Source organism: Balearica regulorum, chromosome 2 (assembly GCF_011004875.1).
Source record: "Balearica regulorum gibbericeps isolate bBalReg1 chromosome 2, bBalReg1.pri, whole genome shotgun sequence".
NCBI lineage: Eukaryota > Metazoa > Chordata > Aves > Gruiformes > Gruidae > Balearica > Balearica regulorum.
In genome coordinates, this window is record NC_046185.1 from 51,564,987 (window position 1) to 51,580,176 (window position 15,190).

At 39.3% G+C, this 15,190-nt stretch overlaps 1 protein-coding gene across 1 annotated transcript in view; it reads right to left on the minus strand.

Moving 5' to 3' along the window:
• LAMA3 (laminin subunit alpha 3) overlaps positions 1-15,190 on the minus strand; it is a 125,855-nt gene that overhangs the window by 98,510 nt on the left and 12,155 nt on the right. The window contains exons 3-7 of the mRNA XM_075744241.1: positions 8,272-8,389; positions 7,533-7,651; positions 5,808-5,978; positions 2,692-2,789; positions 1,106-1,221 (exon numbers count right to left, since the gene is read on the minus strand). Coding sequence (XP_075600356.1) covers positions 1,106-1,221; positions 2,692-2,789; positions 5,808-5,978; positions 7,533-7,651; positions 8,272-8,389 — 622 coding nt within the window. The remainder of the gene's footprint in view (positions 1-1,105; positions 1,222-2,691; positions 2,790-5,807; positions 5,979-7,532; positions 7,652-8,271; positions 8,390-15,190) is intronic.

The following is a 15,190-nucleotide window of genomic DNA, read 5'->3' on the forward strand; positions in this document are numbered from 1 at the left end:
ATATTTTCCAAAAAATTGTGTCCCAACATGCCTATCTCCTATCAAACATTTTAGTCATCTTTCCCCCCACCCCGTCCAGCACTTAGTCTTAGTACTGCAGTTTTGATTAAACTAGCCATCTCTTCATTCCTCAATTACATAGGTACATCTCTCTGGCTTTCAAATCAGGTTCCCCTGTTAACGGTTTGTACCCAGTGGCTACGCTACTCTCAGGAATAGCAGATGAGGAAAATAAATTAGGCCAGGCACAAAGGAAACTGCAGGCTGCCAACACATTTGCTCAGCACAGGATGTGCACTGAGATGAGAACACTGTCTGTACCACGCTCACTGGTTTCTGGCCAGAAGGATGCAAACCACCCAGCTGTGACAGTATGTACCCCTCCATCAAATGGGGTCTGTGCCGTCATTTTCTTTAACAAAAGAATGTAACATGAGGGAGGAGGAAGCGAGGTCAATGGGCTTCTCCAGCTTGACTACTTAGTCTGTGGGGCTAAAGCACTCCAAACTCCCAACTACGAGCACAGGAAGGGGTGCAAGTGTGGAACTGCCAGGACTCCCCACCAGAAATGTCTTCATGCCTGCTTAAGTACGGTCAGCAACGGGCGACCACCAGCTAGAGAAGAGAGGGCAGCTCAAGCACCTGTAAGCAGTGGCAGCCCTGAGCAATGTCTCTGCCGTCTGAACACCAAGAGGCTGGGTGATGGGGAGACAAATTTTGAAGTTGTACAAGATGCCCATAGTCTCCGCTGTGCTAGCGGGGATCCACAGTCTGTCAGCAGACAGCTATGACCAGGGACAGCTGTTGACTTGATGTACTACAAGAAGGCTTCCACTTTTCTCATGTAATATTCTCACACAAATGGCTATTTTCATTGTTTAGCAAGAGAGAACAACACAAATAATATTCACTGCATCACCTGTTCCTTATTGCTGCATGGAAAGAATTTTCTCAGCAAAGAAAAAAGGTGTGAAAACATGCAGTTGTGCTAGTTATGCTCCATCAACACGTGTGCTATGGCTAATTCCCACCCACTTATCATACAATCATAGAATGGGTCACTTGTCAATGTTCCTTTTAACCTAGCATCTTTTAGGCTACTCACGTTCGCATAGATTTGTGCTCCCAGCCGTTGCAGGTTGCCACTGTTTCTGATTATATCCAGGGCAGCAGCGATCACAGGTTTTCCCACAAGTGTTATGCTGACATTCACACTGAAACCTACAGAAATGGAAGCCTCTTACTCGACTGAAGCTGGATTTAAACTTTTTTTCTTAATTGTATTGCACCCCAAGATTTACACATAGTGTGAAAAGGACAGGACTAAGATGACATGTAAAGTAAAAAGGTCAAACAGTAATACTAGAATATTTTGGAACTTTACTAAAATTCTTCACGATTGATCACTTTAATTATATGATTATGAGTTTATTAGCACAAATTACTTATACAGAACATTTATAATCAGATTCAATAAACTGGATTATGCAACTTTATTCTAGAATATTAAATCAAGATGATATATAACAGTTTAGGATATATCCTATTTTAGCTGCATTCCAAGGCTCAAGCTTGTTGACCTATAGTAAATCAAAATATTTCTCACCTTTATATGCATGCCTTCATCATTTTTTCATTATGCTTTGTTTACAATAATTTTATTAGTGTTTTTAATAAACCAAGATCATAACTTCATCTTGTTATTTTTAAAATAGTGCACACTATTCATCAGGAAAATGTAGTTCATATTTATTTTGTTTCAGCTGAATAGCCTCCTTAAAGGGCAGGCTCTCATTATGGGCTAGGTTTTACTATTATGCACAATAACTGAATCCCAGGAGGAACAAAGAGACCTTGAGACTGGAGAGGCCTTTTCCAACATTCCTCTCTTATCTGTGTAGTCTAATAATCAAGGGGCAATACAGTTTCCAAGCATAACCATCCTATTCCTGTAGATTTCACACCTTCTGTACTTACTTTTCCCTAGCATAGACACTTGGAAATGAGGCACCCATCTGCCCACTTACCCTTCATTAAAACACAACAGAAAATATTGCATTGTCCTGATAAAAAATTGTTTCAATACCATCATGGATAAGAGCAACGGTTGGTTTAAACCAGGCTTTTGAAATATGTTTGAGATATAGCTTGATTATTTACAATCACTTCCCTATAGCAGACGAGGAGCCTGATCTAACTCCATGTGAAATCAATGTGGAGACCATAAACTTCACTGGGAAAGGGAATAGTTCATTCAATTTGTTTATTTTTTCTAGTAACAATCAGAAGCCATTGGATCTTGGCTGAGCTCAGTTATATTGCTCAATATCTCCGCAAAGTTCACTAACTTTGCTCTTGCATTTGCTTTCTAATTCCTGCTGTTGGAAGGTGATACCAACCCATGTTTTAAAAAAAAAATCCTAAGGGTTTCTAAAAAATTATTCAATCTATCAAGCTCTTCTTTCAATTAAAAATAAAAATCTAAGTAAAGACTTTTTATTATTATATTTCACAAAAATAGCTCTTGACATGTTTTCTTGTCAATCATTAGCAGATTCTAGTTTTTTAAAGATAATGAAAAATCTCTGTAAGACTATATCATTCTATAATAAAAAGGTCATTTGAAAACATTCTTTTTTTTGTTTTTTTTTTTTTTTCATATTAAATTAACATTATGCTCAGTTTACTTACTGGTATTGGTTTTCAGCACTCTTTGCATTACATTCTTCAGCATGGCCATGGCAAACACATCGACCACCAATACTGATGTCCTTTATACTGTAGTAATACTATGGAACAAACACAAGAAGTAAGTATAGAACTTTCCTTACTTGTATTATGGCAGAAATATCAACATCAGATTGTTAAATGTTGCTTATCAGAATTTTAAAGGCATGACTTTACAAAAGACCAAAGTCAGGCAGCCAGTGGTCAAACCTCTGCTGATGTCTATGTCTCAGGGTGAGTACCAGCAAATCAAAGCCAATACCCATGGGGTGCCTGATAGCAACAGGCCTGTGCAGCTCACACCAAATGCATATCGCTGTATGTCTCCATTCCCCAGCAGCTACACAGCCACCAGTACTCAAGCCCAAAGTTTGTTCAAAGCCAGCTTGAGAATGGAGACGTAAAGTACTGTCAAAGCATCAATTTGTGAGACCTTGGTCTGGTCAACAAATCAGACATGCTGGTATGGGCAGTGCAGTTCCCCCACTCAGTCAGACATGATCGCTAAATATTAGAAACAGACTGAAATCACCAACTTGGTCAAAATCACTCGTGACTCAAGCTGGATTTGAAATTGTCACCTCAAGTTGAAACACTTTGTATCCCATCCTCATGCCTTGCAGGCATCCAGGCAACAGAAGATAAAAATTTAATTGGTTCAGCTCAGTGAAAATATCATTACTGTATACATATCAATAGTAATTTCTACACATTTTTGTAGCTCAGAAGGTGTTTCCTTGTCTCCTGAGAGGAACGGAGAGCTGGTCATAAATCTTGGTCTCTATGTACTCCCAGAAAAAGTTAAAGGGGCAGATTTAATGCCACGGGAGGATTAAGAGAGAAAGGGTCAGAACACTATGCAGTTACGTCTGCTGTGCTCACTCTGTTCACAATACAGCCCCTCTAAGTGGTGTATACAGCCTCTCTTGGTGGTGCTCCTCCCCCTCTACTCAGCAATGGTGAGGCCACACCTGGAGTGCTGTGTCCAGTTCTGGGCTGCCCAGCGTGAGAGAGACATGGACATACTGGAGAGAGTCCAGTGAAGGGCCACCAAGATGATGAGGGACTGGAGCATCTCTCCTATGAGGAAAGGCTGAGAGAGGTGGGACTGCTCAGCCTGGAGAAGAGAAGGCTCAGGGGGATCTTGTCAATGTCTACAAATACCTGAAGGGAGGGTGCAAAGAGGACAGAGCCAGGCTTTTGTCAGTGGTGCCCAGTGACAGGACCAGAGGCAATGGGCACAAAATGAAACACAGGAGGTTCCCTCTAAATAGCAGGAAACACTTTTTGACTGTGAGGGTGATCGAGCACTGGCACAAGTTGCCCATGGAGGTTGTAGAGTCTCCATTCTTGGAAATACTCAAAAGCTGGCTGGGCCTGGTCCTGGCCAGCAAGCTCTAGGTGGCCCTTCTTGAGCAGGAGGAGTTGGACCAGAGGACCTCCAGAGATCCCTTCCAACCTCGACCATTCTCTGATTCATTTTGGGTCTATATACACTCTCTGCTTTTCTGTAGGTGGAGTTGGCTGGCATAGACAAGATGCTTCGCCAAGGCAGAGAGCTTTTCCAACGAGCTCTCTTTGCTCCAGGCAGGTGAAGAACAGTAGGTGGGATATACAGACTAAGAAATATTTTTTGTCTATTCAAATACAAACATTCATTCCTAACTGTGCATACCATTTTCATTCTGTAAGTAAAACTTTCAAGTAAAACTTTCAGTGTTTTTAGCACAGCTAGAAATGTTTACTGTGACTCTCGCCAACATACTTGACAGTGGTTTTTTGGTATAAGAGTCTTCACAACCAAGTCTATAGTTCCATACAGCTTTGCAGAGCTACGCTTTACTACTGACAATAATTGTACCGTCACTGGTCAGTAATAAGTCAAATTAGTAACAGGCCAAAGCAATTAATAGGCTAAACTGCCACATTTTAGACAGAAAACATATTCTATATAATTCAATGTGTCATGAACTCAAACCATTAACAGGGGAAGCCAGGCAGTTACTTGGATAGGAGAACAGAAGTGGTCTGTTTTCATCTGTTTCTATAATAAGTTTAACACAAAGATTTTCCTTAGGAATATTAACTCTTTCCTAGACTTGGAAGGTCTCTACAACGATAACTTGTGCTGTCTTTTAACAATTTAATAAAACACTCGATATTTTATTCATCTATCCTACATCCCACGGCTATGATAACATCAGAAATTTCTTACACTAACGCTGTGCTCCTTGCCAAGTAAACTAAATACTGCATTTATATCTGCCTGTGAGCAACATCTTAAAATTTACTTAAGACAATAAAGGTACTTAATGGGAGTCCTATCAAATAACTGGAATAGTTTTATGTTTTTCGATGCAGAAACCCTCACATGTGCAGTGCCTCACCCCAGGGTTTCCTCCAATTGTTACCAAATCTTCATTTTAACTGAAAAAGTTAAAAATAACAATACAATATGAAGTCTGCAAACTCTCTAAGTATATGAATTTCTATGCAATGTTCCCTTGAGGGAGCTGAATTTCCTTACATTTCCCCACTGAATGGGAGTGGGACTTTGGCTTTCAAGCTCTTGGATAGCCCAAAATCCACTGAAAACACCTAGGCATCTCAAAAAGTTGGTGGGAAAATACTAACTTTTGAGTAGACCCTTTGATTTGTGCTTCTTCAGAATCTCAGGTACTGCTTCCTGAAAATCTTTCTTTGAATAAATAAGGGAAAGTAGTGTCAAATAAAGCTTAAGAGATTTAGTTCCTCAGCTCTGCGTAAGATAGTTCAGAAGATTTCCGCTTTAGATCCTTATAGCTCCCATGATACACCCAACTTCCTTCCATATTCAAAAACAGGCAAAGAAGATGGTCTGTTACTAAATCATTAATCATTACTTCCCCTCCATAAATCTCTGCTGACCCAGTTACCTTCTTGTCTCAAACAAACCTGGAGAAAATATGGGGATCTAAAGACGGGCCACTAGAAATTTCAAATGTGAGGATGCTGCAAACTTACAACATTCAGATCATTTTTTGGGTCTCTAACATGCTGAATATAATTGTTGAGTATATTTCAATGAGAACAGTACTTACTCTGCGGGTTACAGTGGGGTCTCGTTGAGCTTTCGATATCAAGTGGCCAAGAAGTGTATTAGTTCTGAGAAAATGAAGGCGGATGTTTGTTGCTTTTGTGAATTCTTGAAGACTAGGGGAATAAGTGAAGTTTTTTGCTCCTGGGCGGCCATTTACCAAAGATACTACAATCTAACAAAAAAGTAAGCACGGTTTTGTTAAAACATATCAACTGTAAGTGTCAGTAGCAGCACAGAGCAAAATTAATAAAAGAATCCAAAAACTTACTATTGTTTCTGAGCATATTTGCAGTAACAACTATATATTTCATATTGAACCCAGGACATTGGGAAAAATAGTGTTATTAGTCTTGGACCTTCCTGAATTCTCATTACCCATATGGCACATTGCCAAAAAAAAAAAAAAAAAGCCTCTATCTGTTTTGAAAATAGTGGGTACAACACACAAAAAGTACACATTTTAATAGGAAAAAACAATAGGAATAGTTGCAAATAGTTACATTAACAGTTGATAGTGTCAATGGGAGTACTGCCTAAGTAAAAACCATCAGGTTTTGGCTCTTTCCCAAAGCACATTTATTTTTGGGTTAAGGCACAAATGTTCCTGGAAAATATTATTGTTACCAGGTCCAGTGCCTGGGAGCGTATTAATGGTCTTTTGGAAGAAAGTACAGTGTTGCTTTAGAAAATCCCCTCACATGAAAGCAGGTTTATCTGACTTTCAAAACAAGGGCTCCAGTATTTTTTTTATTTTTTAAAGAAACAGATGACAGCAGCCTAGCAATCATGAATGTCTATTAAATTAACGATCTAGTGTGCATGTACACAACTGAGAAAGAGAATTGCATTTATTTATAACCCACCAGAAAACAGATTTCTGTTTTCAAACAGCTTCTATACTCCTAAGCATGTAACAAGGGAATGGTGACAGTTCTGATTGCGGCACAAGTCCTTTAGGAAAAGTCATACAGCACATAATAAGGGAATGGCACTGCCAGTGTTCTTCTATGGAAATTATTCTTTACAATATTTTATTGGGAAAATTTTACAGATATGTTAATAAACACATTCTACTTTAATATGAAACTACAACTCCAGATCCATATTCTCAAAACTCTGGATAACTCTGGAGGAGTTCAGATCTGGATTCTAACCACATCAGGCATAAAAGGAGAATGTCAGCAGGAGCCATCGGCACAGCCAGGAGTTTAACATTCATTCAGATAACACAAGCCACAGTTCTGCGTAGCAAGAAACAATGGCTAAAATCAGAGCTACGCTTTCCAAACACATGTATTATATTATAAACATGCAGCATTTTATATATTCTTTTCTTAAATAGCTACTTATTCTTGAACGGTAAATATCTGTTTCTACAGTCTTTACTCCCATGAGCAATTCTGATGCAGCAAGTTCTGCTATGTACATTGGAAGTATTCAGAAAATGCGGTCAACATCTTCAAATGCATATGGCTAAAGTGAGGTACCTAAATCAACGTGAGAAAAATCAAGAGATGGCTGTGAGCAGCCCCTACTCCCATGGGGAATCTCACCACAAAAATCTCACCAGCTACTTAAGTGCTTGGTTATGGATTTATTCATGTAGATTCACGCAGTCATAGCAGAAAAACTACTTCATGTTCCAGGTCTTTACTGAAACAGCAAACTTCTGAAACTGATGTTGTTTGCTTCCAGTGTTACACGTTACTTTTCCAAAACCACTTACCTCTCCGTTTTCAAGAGGTAGAATGCGAGAATACTCTGTGGTGCAAAGGACATCGCTGTCACTCCTCACTGGAATATTAGCTTCCTTTCTGAAACGCTCCAAACAATCTGCTTTGGAGTCTAGTCAAGGGAGAATGGAATTATTTTTATATGTGAAAATAACCTCTATTGTTCTAATTTAAATTAATAGAGAAATATCCCCTGTGCTGTCAGGTAAATTCTCCCCTGTAACTGAATAATAACAGTGATTGCTTCACTTGGCGCAGAAGAATGGAAATTCTTAAAACCAAATCATTTCTCATCCTAAGTAATTCAGTAGTGCCTGACAAGACACAGCACAATACTTCTCATATCATCACAAAAAAGTTATATATGTACTCTCAAGATTTTGCATTCGTGTTTCACTTTGATTTTCACAAGGAACTCCAGGATCCCATGGAATGAAGGACACTGTAGTTCTGACATATCAAAAAATATAAGACAAACAAACAAAAATTCCCAACAGACTGAAAAATATCATTGTGCTGAGTTATATTTTCAAAATATCATGCTTATTTTTAGTTACATTCTTGTCACTAATTTATTGTGGATAACTAAGACAAGAGAAGTGTAGTCGACATTCACTGTCTTTACTGCAGTTGAAATCTTCAGTGAGCCCCATGGTCTGATTTTCCTGCTACTGGGCAAATGATTAAAAAAACTTGGCCACAACAGGTAGCAACACAAGGAATGATACTCACGAGCAAAATATTGCCAGGGAGTGTAAGTTCTTCCAAAGTCCACTGATCTTTCTAAGATCCAGAGATCTGGACGAGGAGAATTTGCAAACTTGATAAGGATATAGGCAACATGGAAGAGCTGGTAACAGAATATATATAGATCTTATCAGGAGCTTTTTGAACTCTATAAAAGTACTGCAATACTAAAACTAATGACAATAAACACCTTTTCTTTACTGTACAGTGCGAAGGTTATCCTCTGCAGTTTCATTCCCATTAAAATAATAGGCCAGATTCTCAGCTGGCTACCTCACCTGGTAACTGGCTCCAACACATTAAGAAAGCTGCAGAAGGACTGTGTTAAATGACATTTCTTACATTTCAGAACAGCTCTGGCTTACACATGACTGATTGCTTGGGTGTGTTAAGGGTATAGTACTTAACTTTGAAAAGTTAGCACCTCAACACACCATTGAACTAAGATGCTTTCACAGCACATCCTGGTACATCTGTGTGTTGCATTCCAATCATGTAATTGTGTTTGTAGTCAAGGAAAATAACAATGATGTAAGAAAAAATGCACACACCTTTTACACCGGTACTCCTTTGGTTGTATTTGATAGTAATCTAAGCCACCTGTTCCCCCACTTTAAGAATATTTCTAGATAATTTTGCCACTTGACAGACTTTCCAAGTAACAGACACAAGCACCCCCAGAGTTCGGTGGGTATCAAGTGACAGAGGAGAGATTCTTACAACTGGTAGTTTATTCAATGTCTGAAATAGCTCAAACAGCTTCACCAGTCCACGGTTCTCAAGGTCAAGAGTCTCATCTGGCTTCTTTAGGTGCTCATTGTGTATCACAGCAACAGACCACAGAGGCAGAAAGCTCCCAAACACTAGAGCAAAAATGGATTTTACAAGAAAAGAAACCTTACTGTAAGCCTCTTGGGATAGTCCACAGTCATAAATATCAGCACATCATTAAAACTACCTTTTCATAAATGATGTCACATGGTATGGAATAGCCCCTTGGCCAGCTTGGCTTATGTGTCCTGGCTCCTTGCGAAAATTAACTCCATCCTAGCAGAAACCAGGACAGGCACCAAACCACAAACACATACAAGCTCCCAACCACAAACTGGGAACAATATCTGTTGCCATGCCTGGCCCATTCAGCTGCCAGCTAGGACCAATGCAATAGCTGTCGCACCAGCTGGGGCCACCAAGAGCCAGATGTAAATGGTGAATGCCAGATGCAAATGGTGAACAATGCAGTGGAACAGATACCTGGAAATATTTGTCCCTAACCAGTACTGCACATGCCGATCCCATGGCTACACGTGCATTGCAGTCATATGGCTACAGGCAGCTTCAATCTTCATGCATCTATTTCAGACATCGGCTTCTGAGTATCAAAAGTATTCACAGAAGAAAGTAAAACCTCACAGAGAAGTGGGGGAATTCAAGGACTTCATGGAACATGCTTTCATGACAATACCTCACATTCCAGCAGAAGAAACTGAAGCTTTTTCATTGTGCATTTATGTAATGCAGTACGTACAACTACTCAGGGCAACTGCCTGTTCTACACACACCATGACATTGCCGCAGCAGGTGTCGTACCTTGAAACCTATCTTAGAAACTGTTGATCTGCTGAATGTTGCTGACCTAGGTCAGTGGAGAGATAACTGGGGGAAAGAAACACTTTCATGTTAGTGTTGGGATTTACCCTGCCTACTTAACACAGCCTGACAAGCACCTGTGATACTAAATTAGGTGCCTAAATAGCCAAACAGTATCTACAGATGGAAAATGACCTACTAGACAACAGTACTGAGCAAAGTATGTGGCAGCCTTTCTATTGACAGAACCATGACAGAACCCATGACTATGCACAATGACTGCACAGGTGGAGTAATGCCCTTGAACTACAGACAGAAATTCTCTACACTGATTGTCAGAAATAGGTGAACACTTTGGGGACCGTGGCAAGATTTGCTCTTACTAAGTTTCTGATACTTGTTGCCTAAAGAACTTCTGCTACTTGACTGGCAAGTTTCAGAGTAGGGATATTGGCCATACGGACATTACATATCGTCCAGTATAGCCATTCAGTGCGAAGACTGGTATCCTCCCAGGAAAGCATAATAGTTCTGAAATTCCTAAAAACATAATGCTGCATGTTCTTCCTTTTGGCTAGTTGAATGTCTCAAGGGGTGTTGCCCTGTTGAAACCAGGTTTGCACCGGACAGGCAACTGCCTATCCATTAATAGTTTTGCTTCCTCTATGTTTTAAGGTCTTTGGGACTTCCATCCTTACATGTATGTTAACAAGTGTGGATTAACACTCTGTGTGTTGATTGATACAAATTTAATCAAGACAAATGGTTTAGAAAGCTCAAGACACAGCAAAAGAAGCATATAGAAAAGGTCCTGCCTTCTCCAGGACACCACTACTTGTAGTCACATTGTGGAATCATTACAACGATGACCTTCTACCTGCTCTCCAAAAAAGCAGATGACGTCTGCTTCAGCTTGTCATAGAGTTATTATACTCTTTTACTCAGATGCTACTCAAAGTGCTGACACAGCCAGTCTCGTCTCGTGCTTCTACACTGCTGAAGAAATATGAGCTCACTTATACATCAATGTCACCCTGGACTATAACCTTTCACAAGCATCTAAAGGATAAAATGGCCAAAATGAAGGTACACAATAGTAAAGCAGCTGAATCATCAAACACCTGTACGCCAGCTGTGGAATTTGCCAGCTATGCAGCTGTGGAATTTGCTTAAGCCTATGACTACTCAATGACTGCAAAGTTGAAGTACTGCCCAATATGTGTATTGTATCAGGAATCCCGCAACACACTCTTCTTCCAAGTCTGTCAGTGCTGAAAGAACTGTCTCCCAGCACCACACTTGGCATACTTCCATGCAAACCACAAAATGGAAGAAAAAATGAATGGCAACTTCCAACTAGTGTTGCATATGAAAACCTTTGATTCACACGCAGCTCACCTTACATCTCATAGTCTGAATTACTGCTAAGGTTTGCACAGTCACAGTCAGAAAGGGGAAAGGGATAGATCTTGATAAAAATGAAATTAGTGTTAGTTAATGACAATATATCACCAAAACTTAGCCACCAACCCTATTATCTGTCCTGCTTCTGACTTCACATGGGTGCCAATGACTTGGTCTTGACCTGGATCAAGGATGCAGAATAGCACCTGAAAATCCAAATTTCCACTGTGATTGAATACTGACCAAGTTGATGAACGATCTCTCCCCAGATCTGATGAGGCAACAACAGAAGAAAAATAATCCTTGGCTTAGCAAATAAATCCTAACTAAAGATACAAAAGTAACCTTGCTGACATAAGACCTAGAAAAGCAACCATTAAAACCAATTTTAATCATATATTCTAAGCTGGCATTTCACTAATTTAAATCTTGATCCCATTGCTTTGACAGAAAAAAGACCTACCCTGAAAAAAGGCATAACAAACTCAAAGCAGTGTTTCTTCAGTCATTCAGTTTTGAGAAAAAAGAAGTGAATTTCTTCATTTTTGAAAAAATGTTTATTTGGTTGCTTTTAAGGTAAATTGCTTTCATTAAATGACCAAACATTTTTCAAAAAGTGTTAAAAATATAAGTAAGCATTAAAAATAACTGCTCTTTTGGTGCAATTATATAATAGTAAAAAAAAAAAAATCACCAAAAAAATCTGAAATATGGTTTAATCAAAATTCTGACCTTTTCTTATATGAATAAAGAATTAGGTTTAAAAGTAAAAACAACATTTTGTTTCTAGTAATGGAAACAATCCACTCTGGAAATGCATGCTTGAAAGAGGATGTATTCCTGTAAATGTCCTAACACCATGTCCTGCTGTAATCTATCAGCATGGGTCAAACCTGATGGATAGTCAACAGCTGGAATTTAACCAGTTCCATACTGATGTGACTTTTTAGTTTGTTCAGATTTGAAATGTTCTTGCAGGCAGTGGCCTTGAAGATTCACAAAAAACCCAGATAAAGTTTTTTTAAAATCATCCAGTAGAATGAGCAAAACATCTTCCTCATATGAGAACGGAAATTATAATTCAGTGTTAGGAATTACCAATGTTACATTATGAAGACAGAAACATTTCTATAGAAACCCTTACAGGTGAATTAAAGACTGTATTAAAGAAGCCATTATTGTTAATGATACAATATTTGTGATCCCTAACGGCATGTACACTACTTATTTTAACCCAACAGAAAAAAACACTTCCTATGATCCTTTACATCCTCATGAGAATTCTAAAAATTGCAATAAGATTCATTTAAAATCTTTTCTCTGTTTTCTCCTTAAAAGTTTAAACAATTCTTTACATAGAAGAATTTCCAAGATTTGTTTGAATCCTAAAATACATAAGCAAATGGAAAAACGTTAGATATGCATATACAAAAGTATAGCGTATTTTCCTCCATTCCTACCAGCATAAACTCAAAACCGAATACTAAAATACTGAAATGACTAGTTGGCTAAGTGCTGGACATAAACTAGTACAAAAGAAACCCACATTATGTTCTGGACAATCATTATGCTGTGTGCTGCACCCGTAGGAAAGGATTGTTCTCCCTTTCTGGCTGCTGAAGAATAAAAAGTCCTGGAGTGTGGTAATAACAAGAACACAACTGAAGTCAGGTAGACCATCTACCTGAGGCATTCTATAGGTCTCAAGATGTGTTAAAAAAGATACCACAACAATCCTTTTTCATGCAATCTGAATTGTAGAAGTATGGAGAACAGCTGTTTCTGGAAGGATGGTATTTACACTGCCAAAACTTCCCTCAAGATAATACGACTGTTCTTCTAGGCTTCCGACATTATCTTGAATGATGACACTGCGGTTGGAATTGCACGTTACTCAGAAGATAGTGACATGCCTGCACTGCAGGACCTCTGCAAAAGATGCCCTGCATTAGCAGACACGCAAACTTTCTCTCCTTGCTGGATATGTTAATAAAAAAAGTGAGAGAGAAGCAGAAATCTGATGATCATTCAGTACATAAACTAAACTTCACAGATGTGGGCTGATGCAGGAGTGGGACCCAAGGAAGTGTGAATTGTGCTTAGCACCTGCTCCTGAATGCATCTTCATGCCACTGTTTGCACAGAGTTGCCATGTGCGTGCCCATTAGTTTCTTAATGTAATAAAGCCCTAAGGTCTTGAGCATTGATTTTTCTCAAAGACCAAGCCATAAAAGTAACAATCTACTTAAATGAAATAAAAATCCCATGTACTCTGGTTAAAATTAAAGACTGATTTCTTGAGGTTGCAAAGAGGTCAGCACCCCCTTTCTTCAACAACCTCTCAGAGGAACTTGAGGCACCTTTGCAGATCCAGAGAATTAATAAAACACTCGTGGCAGGCAGTATTTGGCAGTCCCCAACAATGCATTTTGCAGATGAAACTGTAATAGAAAAAAATGCCAACTAGAGAGAGCTGACCCAGCCTTTCTGGTAGTTGCCAGCTACTTTTCTGGTTATATGGAAAAGCAGCTACAGCAGAGGTGCAGAGAAAATCCCATGTGGGTAGTATCTGAGAGGCATTAGATCCCCGGAATGTGTTCCATCCAGTTTAACTGCGCACACGTACATACAGCAATGCTAACAGTGCGTAAACAGTGACAGGAGGGGCTCCCACTGCCCTGTAGGCCAAAGTCATTCCTTGCATGCCAGCTTCACAGTCTGGGGTGCAGAAGGCAGGAATAAGCGCGGGACTTCCAACATTGTTCAGTTAGCGCTGCACATGTGTTCACATAACTTTTTCATTTAACTAGCCACTGATGCTAAAAAGCATGCTTCATTATTCCGTAAGTTAGTGTCTGTGAATATGCCTCATGGACGCGTCTGGGGATTTTAAGTCTTTTCTCTATCACAGTCAATGGGCAGGATCTGAACGGAGAAGCTCTCCACACTTCACAAGCAGTATTCTGGAAGGAAGGAATGCTTCCAGAAACGAAAGGGTAGTCCATTGTCCAGGTTCAATCAGTCCTTGGTCTTTTTGCCAAGGCTGCAGGCAAATACATCAATGATTGTCGTTTATTATCCTGAAATCTCTCATGCAGCCACTTTTCCATTGGGATTTGGACAAAGACCAACTCAATGCTCATAATGATTTCTTACATATGGCCTGTTTCTTCACAGAACACTGAAGCTATTCATATGGAAAAGGATTTGTACGATTCAGACTTCATTTGTCCAGGAGATAAACATCCCCCTACGAGGGCTGCAGTCCAAAATAAAAAGAACACAGTAATACTGTCAGCACTGGAAGGAAACACAGGGCAGCGTGGAGGGTCGGAGACTATCAGCAGAGGTTCTGCTTTTACTATACTGAGTTGAAAGTGAGGTATTTAGGACAACATATCACAAAATGAAAGTAACGTGTAGGAATGGGCATAGGAAGGGAGGTGGGAGAAGCAAAAGTACAGACATCAAGGGAAGCGAGATCAGAGTGGGAACAAAGACCTTCCTAAAGACATGATGAAGAAGAACTGGAGGAAGATAGTTTCAGAAAAGCTAAGGAGAGCAAGACTTGAAAGATTTTTTTTCTGAACATTTTGAGAACAATATCAAATTAATACCACAACACATTTTAAAGCCAATTACATAGATCTACTAATGTAAACATAAGAAAAAAATTACTGAGCCATTCAAAAGGTCTTTTAATTAAAGCTTCAAGAAAACACAACACATTGACTACATCTTAAAGGATAATATTACGAATAAGAAAGGATGTAGTTAGGGTATTTCCCTGATTAGGGCTGGCAGCTCAGCTCAGAATGAGCTGCTTGTAGTGTGACTGAGGAACAAATGGAGCTTCCATTACTTCATACAACTTTTAGGAACTTTTATCAGACAGCTGCTACTTGATCAG